Raw genomic sequence first — 24,006 nt, 5'->3', positions numbered from 1 at the left:
TCAACAATTTGAACTTTTCAATGTTTAAATCTTTCCCTCTTTAACTCGTCTGCTTTTTTTGCGAATGGTAACAAAAATCTGAAAATCTCGATAATTATTTTTTTTTCTACCTTACGTTTTTTTTGTCATTCTTCAGGGAAATCACACTTTGTGGAATTTTGTTCGCACGAAAGGATGCATCGTTATCTACAATCTATTATACTACCAGACAACCCTATATAATGCTGCTTCCCCCACGGGCGACATGACAATTATCGCGAGATTTTTTTCCGATTCGTTAGATAAAGCATCTTCGAGCGTCAGTTCTTGCTACCAACATTGTCCACTTCACATATAAATTACGACGTTGACAAACGCGCCGCGTAATCGTGAAGATGTTCATATCGCGATATCACATCCTCCTAAGTCTGCTAGCGACGGTCACTCTTATCTCGGGGGAGATCCTCAACCGAGGATGGTGGAATCACACGGTTTTCTATCAGATTTACCCTCGCAGTTTTATGGACTCTGATGACGACGGCGTTGGTGATCTCAAAGGTAAGAGAGGACGGAAAGAATGAAAAGACCTCAATGAGCGTCGAGATGGCACACATCGCATTCAACTTGTCTCTCTTCCTACGCTTCGTCTTCCTCCACATAGTGATTTTCGCGATAAGCATCGACGAAAATGACGCTGTGACGCACATATGCCTGCCCAGCACATAATTACACATCGTTCGTGAAGACAAAACAGTTTCGTAACGGGGACGTAACGTCCATTGTCGTATAGTGGATTTACCTGTGATAGTTTTGTCATCATGTTGCACTTATAATATATATATTACGACGAGAGAAAAAAACTTATTTTCTTACTATATAAAGTGATTATATTATATATTTAAATACATTAGAATGTATTATTAATTCTTATTTTTCTGCTCTTTCTTTCTCTATCTTCTTCATTTCTTTCTTTATTTCGATCTATTGCCACTCTTCATTTCACTCATAATTTTGTTTGATTCTACTTTTATTTTCTCTATTGTTATTATTATTATTATTGTTATTAAATCGTTTTTATACGTTTATTTTTATACATTTATTTTTAAACATCATATTGCATGTATATGTCATTATTCAATTTGAGATAAATTTAAGTAAATATTAAGTATAAAATATTGCAATAAATATTATTATAATTATTTCACTCAGCAAATCGCTATACAATGTGTAAAAAAATGCGACGTAAAATATAATAAATGATTTTAACTGTATTTATATACTTGTATTGCAAGTCTCCATGTTTGTTTCGAAGTCTCATGATTTTTCTATGTGATAAAGATTCTTATCTCAAAGTACACTTAACACGATGTAATGTTTCAAAAGTATTCCATAAGAATATTTGCTTTAAATATTTCACATTTTCTCTTATCATAATTCTGAGGAAGAAGAGATTATTGTTTCGTATATGTATTTTGTATAAATTTGTATCGTTGAAAATTTTTGGTTGATGAAATAACAAAATTTTGTTAAACGTTATTATTATAAATTTATTACACTAGTGTCATTCATGTATCGATCTTTCCCCGTTAACAGGTATAACGAGCAAACTCGAACATTTTGTGACATCCGGAGTAGGGGCGATATGGCTGTCACCTATCAATCGAAGTCCCATGGTCGATTTTGGATATGACATTTCGGATTTCAAAGATATCGACAAAATATTCGGCAAAATGACAGATTTTGAAAATCTTTTGGCACGTGCTAAACACCTAGGATTAAAGGTAATCGATAATAAAATAATCGCGCTTGTCTAAAAAAATCGATTTTATGGTTTAAATTCCAGGGATAATTTTATTAATATTAAATTTTATTAATATGTATTTTTCACTCGATTCCCAGATTATACTCGATCTCGTGCCTAATCATACTTCCGACGAACATTATTGGTTTCAAGAGAGCATAAATCGTACCGGCAAATATGAACATTACTATATATGGGCAGATGGAAAAAGTAATGAACAGCCACCAAATAATTGGTTAAGCGTGTTCGGTGGTTCGGCTTGGGAATACAACTCAATCCGTGAGCAATGGTATCTTCATCAATTCCATAAAAAGCAACCAGATTTGAATTATACTAATCCCGAGGTACAAGAGGAAATGAAGGTATAATTATATTTTACGAGAAGTAGAGTTATTAATCCTGCAATATCCTTCAATTATAGACAAGATTCACGGCGCAAATGCACGTAATGCATCTACGCATGCGCAATTATTAAATCACCGTATATTCATTTTTATTATGTCGTTTTAGGAAACTATTCTATATTGGTTGAGGAAAGGCGTGGATGGATTTCGCGTGGATGCAGTGCCGCATCTCTTCGAAACAAATTACACTTTGGATGAACCTACAAGCGGTATAGAACCTGCGACGAAAGATGACTACGAATATGACTCTCTAAATCACATATTTACAACGGATCAGCCAGAGACGTACAACTTGGTACTAAGTTGGAGGAAAATCTTGGATGAATATGCTTATCAACATAATACAAGCGAAAAGGTACATTTTTCTTTTAACGTTTTATGTACTGTGTTCAATAATGCATCGTTTTTAAAAAGTTAAAATTAGTTTAACGCGCTACGTTAATGAAGAACTATCTATTGCATATATATACTAATTAATAACATTCATATTTTTGCTTACTTACGCTAGGTGATGCTGATTGAAGCATACGCTACATTAGAAAACACTATCAAATATTACAATTACGGTTCTATTCCATTCAACTTTTATTTTATCACGAATGCGACCGATGCTTCGGACGCTTTTGTATTTAAAGAGATAATAGAGAGCTGGATGAAGGCAATGCCCAAAGGTAGCGTCGCTAACTGGGTGGTAAGAAAACATTATTCTTATCTATTTCAATTTTATATCATACACTATGAGAGACAATGATATGAAATATCTAATTTGGAAACTAAATCTAATCTGATAACTGCACAAACATTATTATTGAAGTTCTTTTCGTTGATGGAGAAAATATCATAACACGGTAGAATATAATATGGCAAGAGAATATAAATTCAATCAAAATTATTCGAATTGAAAATTTTTGAATATTGTAATTTGCATTATTAAATTTAATTTGCAATATACGTATATATAATAAATACATGTTAAATACAATTTACGCTAGTTATATTTGCGTTTTATAAACGTGAATTATAAAAGATCCGAGTGTGTAAATCAAGAATTGGTTAATAATGTTAATAAACGCTTCAGTGATTAAAGCCAAGCCACAAATGGTGCATTTTAAAAATGCACCATTGTGTAATTCTATATGTGTAATAATATAATCAATATATGTAAATGCATTATAATATAATTCGAAGCGTATTTCAATGACAACTGCGTAAAATGTTGCGGTAAATTTATACAATTGCTTGCTAAGTGTATTTTAATACGTTTACATATATACAGGGTGTCAGGGCAATCTCTTTCCAAAAGAAAGCTCTTGTAGCTTACCTCGAGAGCTTTTCAAAACACTATAATAAAGTATTTTTTCATCGAGTACTTTTCGAGTTATGAAGCTTGAAATAATTTCTTAATTTTTACATAAACCATAAAATATCTAGTAAAATATTCATTTTTCAATTATCTTACCTTAATACTTTTATGTACAAAATAATGAGAGGAATCAATTGGTGTAAAGAAAAAACATAGTTGTTTTTAAAAAAAAATATGTAATTATTAATTGCAAATTACATATTGTTTCTTCGAAACAATTACGTGTTTTCTTTACACCAATTGATACCTTTTATTATTTTATACATAAAAGTATTAAGGTAAGATAATCGAAAAGTGAATATTTTACTAGATATTTCATGGTTTATATAAAATTAAGATAATATTTTATGGTTTATATAAAATTAAGAGGTTATTTCAAGCCTCGAAAAGTACTCGATGAAAAAAATACTTTATTATAGTGTTTTGAAAAGCTCTCGAGGTAAGCTACAAGAGCTTTTTTTGTGGGGAAGAGATTGCCCTGACACCCTGTACATATGCACGCAAAATGAGTAATACTTTGTATAATCTGCAAGCGAACAAAATATCCATAGATGGGGAATCATGATCGTAATCGTACTGCTTCGCGTTTCCCCGGGAGGGCCGATCAGATGACAATGTTAGCCATGATACTGCCAGGTGTAGCAGTTACATACTATGGCGAAGAAATAGGGATGGTTGATAAAATGGACATAAGTTGGGAAAATACACAGGATCCTTCAGCTTGTAACGCGGGCAAAGAGAAATACCAAAGTCGATCTCGTGATCCCGTTCGCACGCCATTTCAATGGAGTTTTCACTATAATGCAGGTATATATACAACGACGGAAAGATATAAATCCGTCTTTGCATTAAAGCTCTTTCTTTCCAACTCTTTCTCTCTCTACTTATATAAAAGAGTTAAAAATAAAATAAAATTACACGTGTAACAAGAAAATTCTAAAGCGTGTACGATATCATCTCGACTTCAGATGCCGGAAGAAATTAAATATTATTAATGCAAATTGAATATTTCAAAAATCAAACACTCTAAATTACGAAAAAGAGTCATGGGAAAAATTCGCGATATTCTGAAATGTCATTGCGTTATCTCATTATTCAATATTCCTTATTAATTTTATCAATAGGTTTCAGCAATGCCAATAAGACATGGCTACCGATTCACGAAAACTATACTAATATAAATTTACTAATAGAACAGCATCAAATTGAATCTCACTATAATGTTTATCGCGCTCTGACAACATTACGTAATACATCGGACGCGCTCAAATTTGGATCATTGAGTGTTGATGTTGTAAATAACACCATTTTATATATCCTACGAAAAACGAGCGAAGAAGCCGTGACGCTATTGATAAATTTCTCAGTCAAAGACAAGCGAGAGGTTGATTTAACAAGAGTCTTGACGGGATTCAAGAGCGGTGTGATTAAAGTAGCGAGCGTGGGCTCCGGAATAAGACAAAAGTAAGCGGCACTCTTTAATAAATTCAAATTATTATCGCATATATATCGCAAGATAATTACGAAGAAAATCAATCTTTTATTTTTGTGTCTTTTTAGTCAAATTATTGAGCTGAATAACGTCTCTATCCCACCAAAAGTTTCGATAGTTTTCCGAGCTTACCCAAGCTCCAAAGCACCAGCGGAATACGTTGCTTCTCTTCAAACAATTATACTAGCGCTATCTTTTTTAATAATAACATTGTATAAATAAAAAAAATATTAAAATAATAATTAAAATAATTAAAATTAACGATGAAAACTTGCTGCTCGTTATAATTGTAATAATATCGCGATAAGAATCTATGCTACTAATTATACCTAGGTATATCACTCTCTCTTGATTCCATTAATTATGATTATTAACGACGTCAATTTAAATTCCTCATTTATAGATATACAGCATGTTGCAGAAAACGTCGAATTCAGAAATATGATAATATAAATGCCATGCACGGCATATCATAAATGTCGTTTGTAGTGTAATAATAATTATTTTCTAATGTGCACGTTAGAAATGTCAAAAGTTCTCGTTCTCTTTTAGATCCATCGCATGCGATCATAGACTCTGCTTCTTCCGTCTTGCGTACGTGGGAAGAGCATTTTTTTAGATAAAGTTTATTTCGCTTTAGCGACTGAATCGATAATTCGTTACACATGGATGATGAAACCAATTTATGCATCTAATCCCGAGTGATGGAAAAATATCTGCGTACGCGGGAATCTTCACGAGAGATTAGCAACAGGATCAAACGGCGCGGACGAGCGACGAAGTAATCTCGATATCGAGTTATATTCTATCGAGCTCACATTTTATCCAGCCTCAATTTTAACATTTTTTTCTTTGTATTCGCGTCAACATTCAGTCTGAATCAGATTAGGCGGTGACATCTTAATCTACATAGAAACGTATTCCGCTAGTGAATAATACGTTTTCACGATCGAGTCGATTAACTCAATCTTGATATATACGAGTAAATAAATAAGTGTGCCTAGAAAAACATAGCGCAAGATCCCGTGATACGTGTACCTACGTAGAAAAATATTGAAAGCAGCATTTATAAATGTATAATTATAAAAGCTCTGTATTGTAGTGAATTATGATTATTTATATCTTTATATTTTATAAAGAAATAATAATAATTTTCTCTAATAATGTCCATAAAAGTCAAAAATTAGCATGCTGTGCGTCATCTTCTAGAAATATTCATATTCAACATTGTTTTAGCGCCAAGATCGTAATATATACGATGTCACTAATAGCGCAACGCTATTTTCTCAGTAACTGCGCATCTTAATATTAAAATTCTTGCGGCTAACCTTTATGCTTAATAAACGACCGTCATGCTGTTCCGTTAATAAAAATGCTGCCAGCAAAAAGTCGCAATGGCACTTGGAAAGGGCAAAATATATATATGTTCATGCTATATATAATAAAAAATTTAAACTCTTGTCATAAAAATATGCTAGAGACTCTTGCATAAAAAAACTCTATAAATACTATAATTATTAACGTTTCTTTTATATGTTTCCTAAATTAACTTAAAGTTTTAGAGATTATAGATGCGATTAAAATATTACGCGGAAAATAAAACAGATCAAATATTTCAAAATCGAGTATTTAATATTTGTTAAACGAATCTCTCGAATATTAACAATCATCGTCCTCTAATATAAATAAATGAATAAAAAAATTAAATTCGTGAAATTATTGCGAATTGCACGAATAATTTTGCGAAATTCACAACAATTCAACACGTAGTCGCGATTGGAATGGATAATAAACGGGTCGCTTATCGAATAGCATCACCCCGCAGCATCCGTTCTCAGTGTCGCGCTTTCAAAGTATGAATTATGCATTCGGTGGAAACATCGATATCACATACTCTCGAACAGAAGACATTCGTAACGTACTGTCGTACAAGGAAAATGATTTATTGTCCTCGATCATTCTACACTTGCAAACTTTTGATTGAGATGAACAGAAGAAGCATCGTGTGAATGTTTGATAAACCTTTAAAACACAATTATTTTCTTATTTATTCTCTGTATTGATTTGTATATTAGAATCTCTACAATTTCTTCATTTGCTAAGAACAACGCGAAACAATGTTTACGAATTATTGCGATAAGATGAAAAATACAAATAGTTTTAAATAAAATAAAATTTAAATTGGGAGCCAAATTCGTGTGCGAATTTTAATAATATAGAAATTAATTAATATAGAAATATATATACATATATATATATATATATATATATATATATATATATATATGTACTGATACATATTTAATTTCTTCTTTTCGACATAAATGCGGGATATAATAGCGGGATATAATAACCCACAGGGTTTCTTTGCTCGTAAGTAGAACTTTATAATGACGTCCGTGTCTTTTCAAAAGAAGAAATTGTCTCAAACTTCTCGATGATGTTGCATATATGACTGACATAATGAGCTAAAAAGAGAAAAACAGAATTCTTTTGAAATCGATAAAAGAGATAGAGTTTATATTAAGCAGGCATATCGTGTCTATAAATTGAACGGACTTATTCTCGTAAATTTTATTATTCGATTATTCCTGCATTTCCGTCACGAGCAGAGGTATTTATCCCGAGAGGCAAATACCCGACGTCAAAACGTCGCCTACCTATTGGCAATAAATCGTTCGCTATGCTGGCAAACTTCCGTTCGTTTAATCACTGGTCTCCGAAAGTCGATAAAGTTCTATTGAAGATGGGTGTCATCAAATTCTCTACATCTCTGATGTGCAAATGTGTTATTCTATTTCAATTTCAATTATGCATGGGAAATATACTCGCAAAAGAATAGCAAAATCATGTATTAAAAGTAATCATCAATATTAAAAGAAGCAACAGAAAATTTCGATATATCCTATCGTTTTAAAAATCGTATAATTTTGCGTAAAAAAATTGAAAACAATTCTCCGTTAATTAAATAACATGCCATGAAATAATAAAGTACTTTTAACTAATGTAATAATTTAAGAATAGCGTCGAAATAAAGATAATTTATTTCGACATCGAAAATAAAGATAAGGGAGACATATGTACTGCGATAAAATAAAGCTTTATCGTTATGCTACAAATTTTTTAAAAATTTGCTACATTGGTAGAGAGAATATCGTATCGCAAAAGTTAAATGAATTTCAAATAAACCTTCTACTGTTTCTCCTCAAGCGAGCCTTTGCGATGAATCAAACAAATTTGTCGTGTTGCATGATTATATAGCAACTATTAACAATTATTATATCGTATATCTATATACACTCGGTTAATTGCAAAATTACTTTTATAAAGTTGAACTATATACACACATTGCCATTTACTCTGGCAATTTTTACCTCTAATTATTTTGTTATTTTGCTCAAAAAAGTATTTGCGTGTAATATTTCTCTCTCTCTCTCTTATTCAATTAAATTTAAATTAACCTAACGACTTTGAATAGGACGTGATATATTTTCCATTATCGACAATATTTGTGAAATGTTACATTTTATATACGCAGTACTCCAGCCAATTAAAGTATACTGAATAATCCAGTCAACGAGTTTCAAGAATTTTAAAAATACAAATTAACGCAATTAGCGCGTTTTTATTTTACAAACTAAATAAAATATACATATATTTTGTAGCAATAAAAAACTTGTTCCTTATAAGCTTCTTCTAATCGTTTCAATATTACAGCAGTTTGAATAAATATAACGATGAATGTGTGAGCACTGTCCGTAAACGTATTCCAATCTATCCGAGTGTAAATATCAAACCGGTACACAAGTAAAAGTATCGCGAATCAGTACAGAATAAAGTGTTATCTAACTTGTCTTCGTATATGATACTGCGGTAAAAAAAAAGAGAAATCGAAATTTTTGGGAAAGATAAAACGCGCGATCGAGCAACAAAAACTCTGCTAACAAATACAATTGTCTTTTTATTCAATAATTTAGAACTCCGAACCGATGCATAACGAAATTATAGTACTCACACTGTGAAATATATATATATAAATATACAGGGTGTCCCAAACCACCCGTACACTCCTTTTAAAATGAAAATAAATGGCTTTTGTCAAAAATCGCGAACAATTTTTAAATAAATCGGGTACGCTCTATCAAATGGTGATATTTTCAACTTTTGATTTCAACCGGAAATCGCCATCCGGATCGGAAGTTGAATTTTTTTAGGGGAACATGATACTTTTTATTACAGATTCGAATTGTACGTGAAAAAATAAGAAACTTTTGTATCAAACGTTTTTTCTGAAAGTGCCTCTGTCAATCTTAAAATTGACCTTGAAAGTAACTGTGATGAACTTTCAATAATTAATATTTCTATTATTATTACAAAAATCGTTACATGGAATAGGATTTCTTTATTTAATTTACTGCGCTCTACCTCCTCACAAGTGCGTGAGCTTATGCTCAGGGACACCCTGTATATATGTCCAAATTATATTATAAAGCAATATCCAAATTAATTAATAATCCAAAAAAATAATTTTTGAAGCAATTAAATTTTTAGCTTTCTTAATGAAAAAAAACTTACACAATTTCCGCGAAAATACTTTTATAATATAAATTTTCATAAAATATGATCAAAATAAATTTTAAACACAATATAATGAAATAATATTTATGTAACATTAATTAAAAAATATTTTAAATATTTTAAAATAAAAGAACAAAATACTTTACAAACACTAGCATTATATTATACAATGATAAAATAAATCATGAGTGAAAATGGCGGAGATAAAAGAGTAATTAATTTTACATATAATAAATGATAAATAAGTTATAAGAATTACTTACCTCATGGCTGTTTCGTCGTTGCCTGATGCCCTAAGCCTTCTCTTCCTCTTTCGTTAATTCTTTTTTTTCCACTTCATCATGGTATTCACACGCCAACTCACGAAAGTAAAGTTAATTATGCGCACACTTCAACAGAATGCTTTGCACATCATTCCCGATATCAACTATCAAGCACAACGCGTTTATTTTATTATATTACAATGACGAAAATAACGAAACAAGTTAAAGTCATATAAAGTTCGTATAAAGTTAAAATCGTTTCGAAAAATTACTAGCGCGTTAACAGATATTAATTGATAATGAATATATCGCATTATAACTATAACTCAATAAATATGTACATTAAAATAAAAAATAAACATATGTAAAAAATACAACATCCGACAATGATACGATGTTTTAACTATTCTCGATAGATTTAAATCACGTAAAATCATATAAAATACGCATTTTGACAACCTATTACGAAAATCGAATTTTCAATAAGCAATTAATAAATATCAACTATATAATTAAAAGTGATTGTAATATTGCCGCTCGTTCAAAATTAATACGATTCTGTATCTGCAAAGTGTTCCATTAACGACTGAAAATGACACCAACAACTTTATTTCGATATCGCGCAATTAAAATTTTATTAATAACTAGTTAACGCACAATGTATATCTTTCGAAAATACAATAATCAACATTCATAATCAGTGTAAATCGCGTGAAATATGTAAATGTTTTAATGAATTGCCATTGTTTCCATACATGTCATTGTTTATAAATATTTAATCGCGGAAATTAATCGCGCAAGTTAATAATCGTGATTAATACATTTTCTCGCTTGATATCTTTTGTTACTTTTCGGATACTATATCGAAAGATAATGCGACATACGTCTTACGACGCTCACCTTCGCGATATGAATGACAAGGTCAGGAGTCAAGACATACGTACTAAAGCGCTTCATGAATAGGGAAGGGATGAAAGACTCCCACCTCTTCCCCATACAATTATTTGTATTCATTCCGTTCTTTATAATGTACGTATATACAAAACACACTATTATTTATATAGCTTGCGTGAGACTCGAAAAGCAAAGTTATCTTTTAAAATATCGTGAAAAGAATTAAGAAATTTCACAAACACAATATATAGTATATTACGAACAATGATCAATTTGTTTGATTAATTTTCACGATTAACAATTCATAAGCGTCGAAATACAACAATTCATTAAATATATATTTTTTCACGCAACTTAAATTATTTCTTGATCGTATATTTTGGTAGCATATTTATATAACGCGTTTCACTAGCAATTAATTAGGTATTAATTGGATTTTAATGTTGCACAATATCGGAGTAAAATTACTACTATCATTTTGAGTTATTAACAAAACATTGCGGAAGGGATCGATTTCGAATTGAATAGCGTTGCAATGTATTTAATTACAATCATATATCTTTTCACGTACTTGATATTTATAATTATTTATATTTATATTAACTGTAAAAAATCGGCACTTGTATATCGACTTATTAAAATGCGTATTTTTGTCCATCAAAATTTGTCGCGCGACTAGTAAACAACAACAATTTTCGAATATTATATATTAGAAATATATAATTTTATTTCATCTATTATATATATATTTATACTCTCTTATGTTATAATTCAAATAATAGTTTTGAAACGAAAACTGTTTGCTGGCAACAGATGTAGCATCGTCGTAATGAATTGCGCATGAATTTAATCTCGCAATTTTCGAGAGCTGTACAGATCAGAATTTTCGCCTGTTTCTCATCGCAATATAATAAAGACGCATCAATTAACATCGGGAGTGCTGTACAAAATGTAAAGCAATCGTCGTATTTTGCTAATTAGTGCGCAGAATCGTAATTAATCATGCTTTCATGAGTAAATATTTGCAAGAAATAGCAACGGATAAACACAAGAGGAGGAAAAGGCTCGAGGAGGCATCGGACGTCAGTGGAGCAACCGTGAGATAAACTATTAAACTTATTATTTATCAAAAGAAATTATTTTTCAGGTAATTGTTTCTTTTATTAAATATCTATCAATTTAATTCTTAATTACTTTGGATATTGCTATATATAATTTGAATATTTATATCAATTATTTTTTAGACGTTATCTTACACAATTTGAATGATATATTTATATTTTGCAAATTAATATGTTAGGTGTTATAATTTTATTATTGAACAACAATAAGTTCTAAATTATTTTTTTTTCAATTTTGAGATGATCAATTTGCGGTAATTATATCATATATATAAAATATATGTTTGAAATAAGAAATATTTCTCTCTTTTGGAAAATAAGTTTTCTCTTTTCTGAGATAATTATCAATATATAAATATATATTCACAAATATATACAAATCCTTTAAATCAAATCATTTAAGCATATATTTTGGGAATCTTTCAATTATCATTAAATTACCTTTTTTTCATTATAAAAAAAATCCCAAGATACAATAATTTTTATTTTTAAATAACATTGATATTACGATTTAAGCAAAACTGTTCAAGTATCATCGAAAATTTTTGTTTCAAGCTTTAACAAATTTAAAGGTTTTGTAAAATTTCTAATAAAACAAATCCCAGTGGTGTGACCGACATGAACAGAATTGTTCTCCAAGTTTAGTCGCACTTGGCATAGTCGTTTTACAGTCCAATGGGAGTTCGAAGTTCTTACCAGCATTTGGCCAGTTGCCCTCTTTTCTAATGCGAAAATTCGTTAAGCCATGTCACCGTTTTGATAAACGCAAAATGCGTATTATAGATGAATTGTTTTAAAGAATTGTTTTAACAACGATATATCCATAATATAATTTTTTCTAAAATATCGTTTCTTTAATAATTAATCATATAAAAAAAATTTGTTAGATTTTTGCTTCCGAATGTTGTTGCTCATCGCAAGTTTCTAATGGATGTGTGTCATTTAACATCGTCTAATTAACAGTTTGATGACAAGTATGTGGAAGAGTAAACGTCAATAACGACTAAATGTCGTACAATAGATATTGCTAAACTGACAAGAGAGTTTTATTTCCGAAATAATGGGAGAGCTCACCGAACCGTAGTGGCACGTGCGCAGATCTTTAGTCGCAAACTTCTTCAAAACAAACAAAAATTAAATTCACTGTAATTTAAAACGAGGTCAAACGATTAGGAGTCTTCTTCCATTAAAGCGGGCTGTTTTCATATCATTGCTGAGCCTACAGAAAATAAATCGTGAATCAAAATGCGAATATACTGAACGTGATCCCAGTCGCTTCACTCGTGTCTAAATTATTTTGCGTATTGACGAATAGCAGTGGCGAAATCATTAATTCGCAAAGACTCGTTAGGGAGAATTAATACAAAAAAAGCAATTTACATGTTTTCATGTGCTTTTGCATGCCAAGTAATTTTTTTCAATCAAGAATAATTATTAATTTAAATAAAAGAAATATGCAATTTTTTCTAGAGAATATGTCTCAATCTCTTAATTGTGTAAGCTTATAAAGTAACTATGCCGCGCATGTCCCTCTTTCTCTTTTTTTCTCCAAATATTCGAAATTGATTTGTACAGAAAACATATTAGTTAAGATAAAAATAGAGTCATTTGTCAAGACAGCGAGAAAAGCTTTGATGAAGCTTCTCCTCTTTCTTAAAGAAAATGACAAATAAACTTGCTCAAAGATCAATGTTCCTCGATCAACGTTCGTTCCTTCCACAAAAACGTTAATTCAAGACAATTTAACGAAGCCAGCAAAGTCACACACAAAGGAAAATCAATATTTTCTATTTCTTATCCTTCCTTGCAAACTCGACATTGTACAGATTTCAATTGATTGCACACATCATCGAGTGAAAATGCTGTTTCGAGTGTCAAGGCAAACGTCACAAAATTTTTTCTTTTTTCCTACACAGTTTATATCCACAATTAAAGGAAAAGTTAATCAATATATTGTATATTTAAAAGTAAATATGTGTGATGTATTATTATATATAAATCAGTTTAATTACAAAGTGCAAACAGCGAACTCCCTTTTATATATCGATGAAAAAAGGTTTCAATAATTTGGCTATTTCACTTTAATAACGTTCATTTGTCTTATCTTCTCATTTGTACTTTTTTACTCGACAAATCGTAGCGATTATTTGTGATGATTGTTCGCAATCCAAGTACAAACAATTAAAATCAAATTAAATCGAACAAGGATAGAAATTATAAAGAAATATACATGTATAAAACTGACTAGCAACATGTAGGTATTTTGAGTGCATCTAGGTATTTCGAGTGCTTTCTGAATAGAAACAGAAAATTATTTGCGTTCATTATATTTCATAGCATACATAAATCATACAAGAGCAATTCGAGACGGGCAATTAATTGACCGAGTAAAACGCGACGTTTATGTGAGATCGATCGAATAAGTGGATGTTAGCGGATGCATGTAAACATTGACGATCGTTGTAACGATATTTAAGACGAAAGCAATTAATATCATTGTTATATCGAATTGGTAAGAAATTCGACTACATATTTGTACATCTATCCATTTGTTTATCTATCCAGCTCAATGTATAAATAAATGTATTCTACAGTTATATATAATTATGAAACTTGCGTTTGAACTTTCACCACGTATAAAGAAAATGGGGCATTCATTTGATAGTTTTTTTTTACACAACTTGATTAAGTTGATTTATGCGTTACTGCGTAGTTTTGCGATGGCCAACGTCAGAGTAAATTGATAAACGATGTAGTGATTCGCGTATGATAACAGAGATCGAGCATGAAAATAAAAACATAAACTTCCTCTTCCGCCAAATGTCACAAGATTAATTAAATCTGCAGATTGGAAATGCCGCGACAATTCTATTACATCCCTCGACTTATATATATTAGGGGAAATGGATAGGCGCGCTCAAAGAAGTTTAATCGCATGAATAATTTTGTCACAAACAACGATCGAATCAATTTTCTCGCAATCAGCCGGCGGAAAAGTCGAGTTAAGTCGAGTGTGAGAAGAGCGATGCAAAGATGGACGCTGATAAAAGACGTTAATCTCATTAAATGGATCTCGTTTCCGACCCCAAACTTCTGTAGCGGCTGGAGACCCGACGGATAAAGAGATTTTCCGGCAAATATCCGCATTCGAGATATCCCGCAAAATTGTAAGAGGAAAAGAACACAGGTATTTTTTAATCTCACGTATGTTTGTATACCGCGTGTATAGTTGAATAAAAGTCGTTGGGGAGTAAAGTCTGTCGAGATACGTTGAAGAAATTTAACGAGCAAAGACGCATAGAAAAAAAGGGGAAGAAAACAAAGAAAATAAGAGTGGATGAGAAAAATGAAAAGTTTTTAAAACGAAGTGTACGTCTTTCATCAACCGCGGGCGACCCGTTTTCTTTTTGCAAACTACCTCTTTTGAATTCGCTTTAATGATAGTAGTTTTCGAGTTACGTCGAGTTGCAGTAGCGGCGACCATGTACGCGGCCCATATTAACACACGGTCTCTCTTTTTCTCTTTTTCTCTCTTTTTCTCTCTCTTTCTCTCTCTCTCCCTCCCTCTGTCGTGTCCCGAGAGAAAAATAAGATTAACCAGGAAGGGACGCAAACACGTTTCGCTCTTGTTTTCTGCCGCATTAATGCATGCGAGATAAGTGCAAAGCGCTCTGCGTGGCGCGGCGGTCCAGATTTGCATAATTCTTAATAACTGCCCTCGCACGTTCGCGTGTGGCTTTTTCGGTTGAATGTCCGCGATACATTACGCCTCTCGAACGTTACACACGCGATATATGTTATGCTATGTGATATGCAGCGAGATGTCGCGATTGGAATATGCATACCGCGAGCAGTCGTTAATTATTAATAGCGAGATTATAATTACATTGAGACCGTATTCCGCCTACTAAATGAGCAGCGGAGAAACGTCGGATTAATTCTAAATTAAATTGTTACCGGGCATTGATTGCGCTCGTCGAGCGCGCACGGCTCTAATGATCGCTTATCACAACGGATAATGCGGAAATAATCATATTACGTGTTATATATGCGGCACAGCAGAAGAAAAGCATCGAGTCACGAACTTTCGTTCATGAATAATACATAGTTGCTTGCAACTTTTATTTTAAACGATCGTCGGTTGTGCAAAGAACAAATTTCCGCCAATAGTTTATCGTATCTGTGCACAGCATCTAACTGTACATATGGGTATTATATTTTCTTGCACATAAGACCTTCTCTCTCATCTACACTCTATTTAAACTTTGCGAGATAATTGAATTTCAAACGAAACTTGTATAAACGATGCGCAAATATAACACATTAAATCGATAAGAAATTTCGAAAGTACATCTTTCGAAGATGGACATTAAAATAGACATCTCGAAATATCGCAAAGTTCCGAGATCAAAGTGTCATAATAATTTTATTCTCACAAGTAGAATGCATCGAAATATTGATCTCGTGAAGAATATTTGGCAACACGTAGGCTTTCCAATATTTCGAGTTTAGAACATAGGAAACCTATAATTGGACCTGAGGGAGCGATAGCTTTTTTTTTTCGTCGCGATCGTGAAAATATAAAACTTCCGCAAGAGTACACATAAGAGATCGATACACGTTGAGCTCGTAGATGGATTGTAACCTTTTATTATTTGAGAAACATCCAAGTTTTGTTTCATCGCGACGAAAGTTGCTTCAAGAATGCGTTAAAAATGTTTGAATACGTGAAATTTGAAAAGCATGCATTCTTCGTGATAATGCCGAGTCTTTTGGTGATGACGATATAAAAAGATGTGTCGAGCATAAGTTCAAAAACAAAAGAAATGTCAATTATAGTTCAACTATTATATAAAAGGCGCGCATTTTCTTTGAACTTTCCGACGATATATATGAACTGAATTTTATTTTAAGGATATCTGTACTGGCGTGTTTCCAAGATATTACATTACTTGTAGTAATTTTTGTTACTAATAAATAGAAACTTGTTCCATATTCTTTACCTTGTTCGCACACACGATTGGATTAATTAAGTCGGCGGAATATAAAACTTTTCGCATATAAAAACCATCCTTCATCACGTGTCTAAATAATGTAAGAGTAAATGTAGGACATGCATATGTATATACAACACGTGCAATTGACGTTTTTGTTTTATAATTAAAAAAAACTATTGTTCGTTGAAACTTTTCGAGGGTAAATTAACGGATTAAATGAATCCTACAAGTTTTTATTCTCAAATTTATATAAAAAATGTAATTAGTAGAAATGAAATGTAAATCATTAGTCAATTATGTGCAAAAAAAAATGAGAGAATTTTTTAAAATTTATCTTTTTAAATTTGTTAATCCGCGTTTTATATTATTTTGTATTATATAAATTATGTTTTGTTATTAATAAAATTATTTGTAATAATTTTATCTTTCATATACTTGAGTAATCTTACAATAATGTACAACTTGTATAATTCATTAACTTGTTAGCATTCATGTATTTATAGATATTAAAGCCGGGTTCAAGCACGTGCATAATCTTAAATAGGGACACAAGAGACATTAATGTGTGAGTACAATGTCGTAAACTCGTGTAATGATAATGTAACCACGTTACATCTCTTGCGGCGAGCTTTAAAATGCTAATTATCCTTCGGGATAACAAAACTGTTTATCACAGAAGCCTCAGAACTACACAAATGCACTCGCGTTGCAAATTAAGCTCACGTATTTGCAAATTAAACCTTTGGCGAGAATAAAATAAAACAACGATTTAAATAGGTAAAAAGTACAAAATCTAGTATTATGCAGCCAAAACAAAAGTTGGGAATAAAGCTTTGATAAAATTTTTATTTTTTATTTTTTATTTGCGATTAAATTAAAGATTAAATTTTGAACATTTAATCTCAACTAATAATCGTTGCTAACAATGGTCTCTATTCGAAAATTCGTTTTAAAAAACCGTGGGATTAAAGTGTTAATTTTTTCATTATTTTATTTTACACTTTATGCCCTAATTAAGAAACACCGAGGAAGGACTATTATTTCATAGACTTTAATAAACTTTTGTCGCGAGACTAATGTCTACTTTTCTTGAAGGTGGGATTATTGAAATAAACGCCTCACATAGGAAATTATTATGTTTGTTATTACTGCTTGTTCGTTTATATATTCTTGATATTTATTTATACATTATTGTTGTGTATCATATATTTGGGATATTATCGTGTCTTCACTCACCGATCACGTAACTGTATCCATCCAAGGTTAACACACATTTGCGTGTATTCGGTGAGGATGGAATGCATGGCACTTGCCTCCTTGAGATCCGCTTGCTTAGGCTGCATGAAGTACCTGCAGCACCCGGATCTGAGTGGCACTTCTGCACCGGATCTTTGCCTGGTCTAGACATTGTTGTCAATCCCGACTACCGAGCCTTATTTCCTCGATATCGTCGCCATAAGCAGGCATATGAGACTCCATTCTTTCGCATATATAACTATTAGGTACTTATTAATTTTATATATATGTACGCCTTGCATCTCTCGCATTATCCTGCCGTCAATTGATGCTTAAATTCCTCTTTAAATTCCATTGCGGCGACAAGGGTCCAATTGACTCGCAATTTTCTTTTTCTTATCCGACATGGCATCGATATAATCCGCGCGTTGTAAAGTCTACGTTTTAGTAGTTAGTTTTTATATCACGGAACCGTCTCTCCTCGTGATTTCAAGCTTTCCTCGTTAAGCTAATAAAGGAAGGAGGAGGTCTTTATGATTCAAATAATGAAATTGTGTTAATTTTTGCATTTCGCTGCGATGGTTTGGAGATAATATCAGTTGTGCTTTTATTGTATGAACGTTAAATCTTATCGAGTTGTCTGAAAGTCCGCATTATCGTTCATTCTTTCAAAAGCACCGACGATACATCAGTTTAATTTTCAATTGGCGCAAATAAAAGCTTCCATCTCTCCTTAAAAAGGCATAAAAATCATATCACAGAATGCATTTGTCTTTATCTGTCGTCGCTAACCATGATACTAGGGTGTAGTATACTGATATGTATTTAAGAGGGATTCACGCATATTATCTCTTGATTGTTTCGATTTTTGACGAGAATAAAAGTCTCTTATGTTTAATCAATTTTAATTTCGCATTTGGTCGTATTCGTCGTAGGAACAAACATTTATCACAATTTCGTCCATGTTCCGATCGGAAAACGTGTCCTTCTTGATTACAGAACTTCTCTGTCGCAATCGACAGCGTGTAATTGCCGGCCGGTGATTCCTAGAGAGAGAGAAACGACGCATACGCCATGTTCATGATACGCAGCAAAGTCACTCCTCTTTCCCCCTCTTCTCCGCGTGTCCTTTCGATGAAAAGTTAAAAAAGTTAGAGAGCAATATTTCGGAAAAATCGCGCACTTTCAAGCGTAGAGAAATGTTAACATTGTAGAATAATTCGCAATAATGTCGCGAAAGATACTCCCGACAGATTCACTCGAAACACGGTTCTCGTAACATGCACGCAGTCCGATCACGAGTTCTTGCCGTGACAGATGTTACGGGGGGAGAACGAAAATCAAGGCGATCGATTCACGTTACCATAACGTTAACCCCGCAGGTTGGTTACCCGTACATCGGTGCACCGGCGCGCCTAGGCCGTTTCGTTTCCGACACATCACGCATGACTTTTTGCGGAATATCATTTCGAGAGTGCACGACAACACGCGTACCATCATGCCTGCCTCTACATTTCTTTTTTCCTCTTTTTTTCGCGATCGAGTCAACGAGGAACTCTTTCTCTTACACCTGTGCGCTGTCGGAGCAGAATTGCTGCGATTTTTTTAAATTTTCACTCGTCGCCTCGATTAAACGCAGACGCGTTTCTTTTCAAATTTGTGATAAAAATGTCATCGATGGAGAACAATGCCGTCTACATCGAAACTCAACGTTCGAGTAGCTGCTCTTCCAAGAGGCTTTTTATAGCCGAGATTTTACGGCGAGGCAGTAGTCGTTTGAAAGTTTCGTGCGGACGGTTCGCCTCTAGTGAAAACGGAAGGTCGACGCGGGCGCCGCGAGATCAGTAGAAGAGCCGCGCGGCTGATCGGACACCGGTGAGCGAGACGAGACGAGGCGAGACGAGGCGAGGCGACGGGACGAGCGGGACGAACCGGACGAAGAAGTCACGCGCGCGTGGCCCCGACACGCGAGTCGCCGGAAGGAAGACGATGGACACGCGCATCCGATCTCAGCCACGGTGCCGCTACAACTGAACCACTCGAAACCTCCACCTCTCGTCGTGTCCGTCCTCCCTTCCCTTCGCCACGTCCCGCTCCCGACACCCCGACAACCCGTTTGGCCTTTCTCTCTATCCAACCGCCTCTATTCGTTCTCCATCTCTCGCTCTCGCTCCCTGTTTCTCGTCGGCTTCTCTCCCTTCGACATCTCCTCCTCTTCGTCCATCTCTCTACCTCGACCGAGACTCGCCGACGTGCTCTTTGCTCCTTCTCCTTCGCTTGCACGCGTACCTGCGACGCATGTCTCTTCTCAGGTATGCGTGCCTACCTGCGTATCTATACATCTTCCGATACTTTCTCCATCGTTTATTTCGCCATCGGCCCTGCGTAATGATGCGCGATGTACGCGATAATTCCGTGTCGCTACGTTTCTTTTTTGCTTTATGTTATTTTCATTTATCCACTGTCAGTGATATAACAAGGAAGATGGTCAAAGGGAATACCCGCGATCCATTTCCAGCTGCAAAAAGTAAGCTTTAAAAAGTATCGTAGTAGAACACACATCTTGAACTTTTCTCTCGAGATTAATGTAACATTTAGCGACAAACATAACGGATTGGTTCTTACAATCGCGATTAATCGATCGATATATATTGCGATACGAGAAAATCTTCAAAGAAATGCGGGAGCTAGGGTACAATCGGGTCGTCGAGACTCGCTCTCGGATTCGACGCGGAATTCCTGCGATCGACTATTCGATTTTTTTTCGAGTAGCGTTCGCTAGTAATCTATAGTCCCATCCTCTTTCGAACACAGCGATAATTCTTTATCTTGCTCGCTGACCGAAATACCAAGGGACACATGAATTTCACACGATTAGCTCTTCACAATACCATCGAATCACTGTTCGCTATGGATCGACCATTTGATCAGCCGCCTATCTAAGGTACATTCCTCGAGGGAAGAAGCGTGGAAGAGCAAAGAGGAAAAAGAAAAAAAAAGTCTTTTTAAAAAATAATTGCCCATGTTTGTAATTCGACATTTTTATGATTCATATTTCACGTAACGTGCAAAGTATAATAATTTAAATATAATAATCAAATGTGAGCTAATAAAATTGCATTTTATTGCTAATAGCAAAATAAGTGAAAGAAGAATATTATCACATCATACGTACATAAGATATTAAAATTTTAAATTTTAAATTGAAAATATTATAGCACATGTATATTTAACGCGAAATAATCGCATAATAATTTAAAAAATCATATTTTTTCCTTTAGATATGGCACATTCTTTAAAAGCAAACATCTTTCAACACGTAAATTTCTGTTTCTCTGCCCAAAATCTTACAATGTAAAGAAGACCAACCCTCTTTTTTTGCCGTCGGAATTACAACCCTAGAGAAGAACAGCAGATTATAACGAAACGGTATAGTAGCGAGCCAGATAGGCTGTGCAGTAGCTGGCGTTTATTATAAATGCAAATGCATTCTACTCGCGATATTTCTGTCCTGACAAAGGAAAAGAGAGGAAAGGGAGGAAGGGAGGCGGGAACAATTTCGATTACGGCTAGTCGCGCGTGTCTGCGAAAGGGACGTCAATTTAGCGGCAAGATAATCTTGCTGCCGAGCCGTTTCCACCAACCCTCCTCAAAACGAACCCCTGCTTCGAGAAACCCTTCTTCATCGTCTCTCCGTAGCTCGGATCGCCACCAATCTTTTCTCTTCCTCTTTTCCCCTTTTGTCTCTTACACGTTTCTTTTCACCCACACACATCCGTCTTACGTACATTTGTCTTTCTTTTTTCCCGCTTTTTTATCCCGATGAAATCATTCGCATGTCGTACAAACATATGCATTAATTTCAGTGCGAATACGAGTGAATACAGCCAAGTGATTCGTTGAATAAATCTGTATTTGACGAATTAATCCGCTCGTTGGAGAAGCACGCTGTTTGCTCGAAAATATAAGAGAGATATTATTATATTCGATGAACAACTTGTGCGTACAAATGGGCAAAGTTTACCTATGTACAGCGTTCTGATAAAAGAAAGGAAAGGAAAGAAAAGAAAAAAAAAGAAAAGAAGAGCGGTGATGAAAAGAAACGGTGTCTTTGATGTACATTCAACGAATGATTGATTTTCAAAACAGGATGTACCAATCGCAAATACTACGGAATAGCGCACAAACTTTATCCCACGCTTGTTTTAGCGAAATTTCCTTTGACGCTCTGCACTTGACGAGTAGCGATATACTCTCCACTTTTCCTGTATTTGCTTCTTGTTTAAACTCTTTCTCTCGCTCTCTCGTACGTACACAAACATTCTATTTTATGAAATAAAAAAATTGATTTGTTTGAAATCTTTTATACCATAATATTAAATTATATATATAATATTAATAATATAAAAACGCAAAATTATTTTACTCGAATAATGCAAGATTATTATCAAATAAGCTTGACAAATTTATATATTTCGCTCTCTAAGAAAAATAATACCAACGATAAGAAATTATCATCTTCAAAGAACTATGCGAAAAATATTTCATCTTATAAAACATTGGTAAATCTAAATTTAATTTAATTTGATAAAATGATCTATAACATCTTTCTACAACGCATCATTCCAAAACATGTGCGGCCACGAACAATCGTAAATATTGTATACGGACAATTAAATCAATTCAAAGTAGTGCAAAGTGAAGACGGGAGGCAGGCTGGAGGAGGGATGAAAGAGGAAGCGTAAATCCTGCGACGATATAAAAGCTGCACAAGCGATGCACCCGACTCGCCGTCACTACAACATGGATATTTTTACAATAAAAACACCGCGGTTCGCCAAGTTCATCTCTATTTATTACACGCAGGGCGCTTAATAACGATGAATATGTATCCATCAATTTATATCCACGTGTTCATTAAACAGAAAACAAATGTGACGACCCGGGTTACCGGATTGAATCAATGTCAAGTCAATTGTGCACAGGGATCTACATCTATATATAGTTTTATCCGCGCGGTGCGCGTTTCTTTGTCGACTTTATCTCGCGCCAATTATCGATCATTATCGGCCCGATAATAAACGCTACGTAATAGACGATGATCCAATTGGCAGAGACGTTTTGTTCGTAGCTTTAACGATGAAACACAATCGTTTCCTGTTTGTCATGCGTACCAAACTACCGCGAATTAATTCCGCGAGTATCGCCACTTGTGTATATATATAGAGTGGCGAGCAGTAGCACTTTTACTTAAAAGCCACGAAGAGGAAGCTCGTACCTCAAGTTGTACTCAATCATGAACGTCGAGCTCGAGCGAACTTCTTTGACCTCTCGAAAACGCACTGGCCTTTGCAGCTAAATGTGTACCGTTTATCCTCGTGGTCGAGGCATTAATCTTCTATAAAAGCGGGATTCCGCTTTTGTTTGCTCTAAAAGCCCGCCGTCGAATAAACGTGCGCCCTCGGCTATAATCGCGCCGCCTCTCTCTAGCGACTGTGCGAACGCTCTTTCTACAAAAATCCAAGATAAATAACCGTACCCGCCATTAATGACGTTTAAAAAAATTTCAACGGAGAATATCGTATAATATTCGCGATAAGAAGAACAACTCGAGCGAATAAATGAGCAATTAAGCGCTATACGATCGTTGGATGTAATAAAGACTCGATAATTTTGCACGCATGAGCACATATTACGTAACATGGAAGTATATTAATTAATTTTGCAGCGAGAATTACAATTAATATACATGTTAATTAATGTTAGTGTATCGCAAGTTTTTCGAGTCCAATTTCTTCCTAGGCGAGCATGCGAAATTAGATCAATTAAAACATTAGGAACAATGGCTCGAGTAAATCATTTCCTCGTCCGCAAATGT

General features: G+C 33.8%; 2 protein-coding genes across 10 annotated transcripts in view; one reads left to right on the top strand and one right to left on the bottom strand.

Moving 5' to 3' along the window:
• LOC145959659 (dual specificity calcium/calmodulin-dependent 3',5'-cyclic nucleotide phosphodiesterase 1) overlaps nt 1-24,006 on the bottom strand; it is a 100,876-nt gene that overhangs the window by 40,092 nt on the left and 36,778 nt on the right. For 3 of the 8 annotated variants that reach the window (XM_083078707.1, XM_083078711.1, XM_083078714.1), the window contains exon 1: nt 18,129-20,145. The exons of the other annotated variants lie outside the window; for them this stretch is intronic. In XM_083078707.1, the coding sequence (XP_082934833.1) occupies nt 18,129-18,300 (172 nt within the window). In that variant the 5' untranslated portion in view covers nt 18,301-20,145. Of the gene's footprint in view, nt 1-18,128; nt 20,146-24,006 lie in introns of those variants that run through there. 8 annotated transcript variants of the gene reach the window in all.
• LOC145959660 (maltase 1-like) lies at nt 312-6,660 on the top strand. Of its 2 annotated transcripts, XM_083078715.1 has the most exons (8): nt 316-537; nt 1,573-1,760; nt 1,879-2,142; nt 2,291-2,539; nt 2,693-2,875; nt 4,099-4,354; nt 4,672-5,011; nt 5,108-6,225. In XM_083078715.1, exons 1-8 carry the CDS (start codon nt 375-377, stop codon nt 5,259-5,261), a joined length of 1,797 nt encoding a protein of 598 aa, XP_082934841.1. In that variant the 5' UTR covers nt 316-374; the 3' UTR covers nt 5,262-6,225. The 2 variants fall into 2 exon arrangements, with proteins under 2 accessions (XP_082934842.1, XP_082934841.1); XM_083078716.1 differs by lacking the exon at nt 4,672-5,011 and having other exon boundaries at nt 312-537; nt 5,592-6,660.

The sequence above is a fragment of the Camponotus vicinus genome, unplaced genomic scaffold, assembly GCF_025532165.1.
Source record: "Camponotus vicinus isolate PSW18456_S1 unplaced genomic scaffold, iyCamVici1.0 SCAF_1, whole genome shotgun sequence".
Taxonomy (NCBI): domain Eukaryota; kingdom Metazoa; phylum Arthropoda; class Insecta; order Hymenoptera; family Formicidae; genus Camponotus; species Camponotus vicinus.
This window is presented reverse-complemented; position numbering and strand designations above follow the sequence as displayed.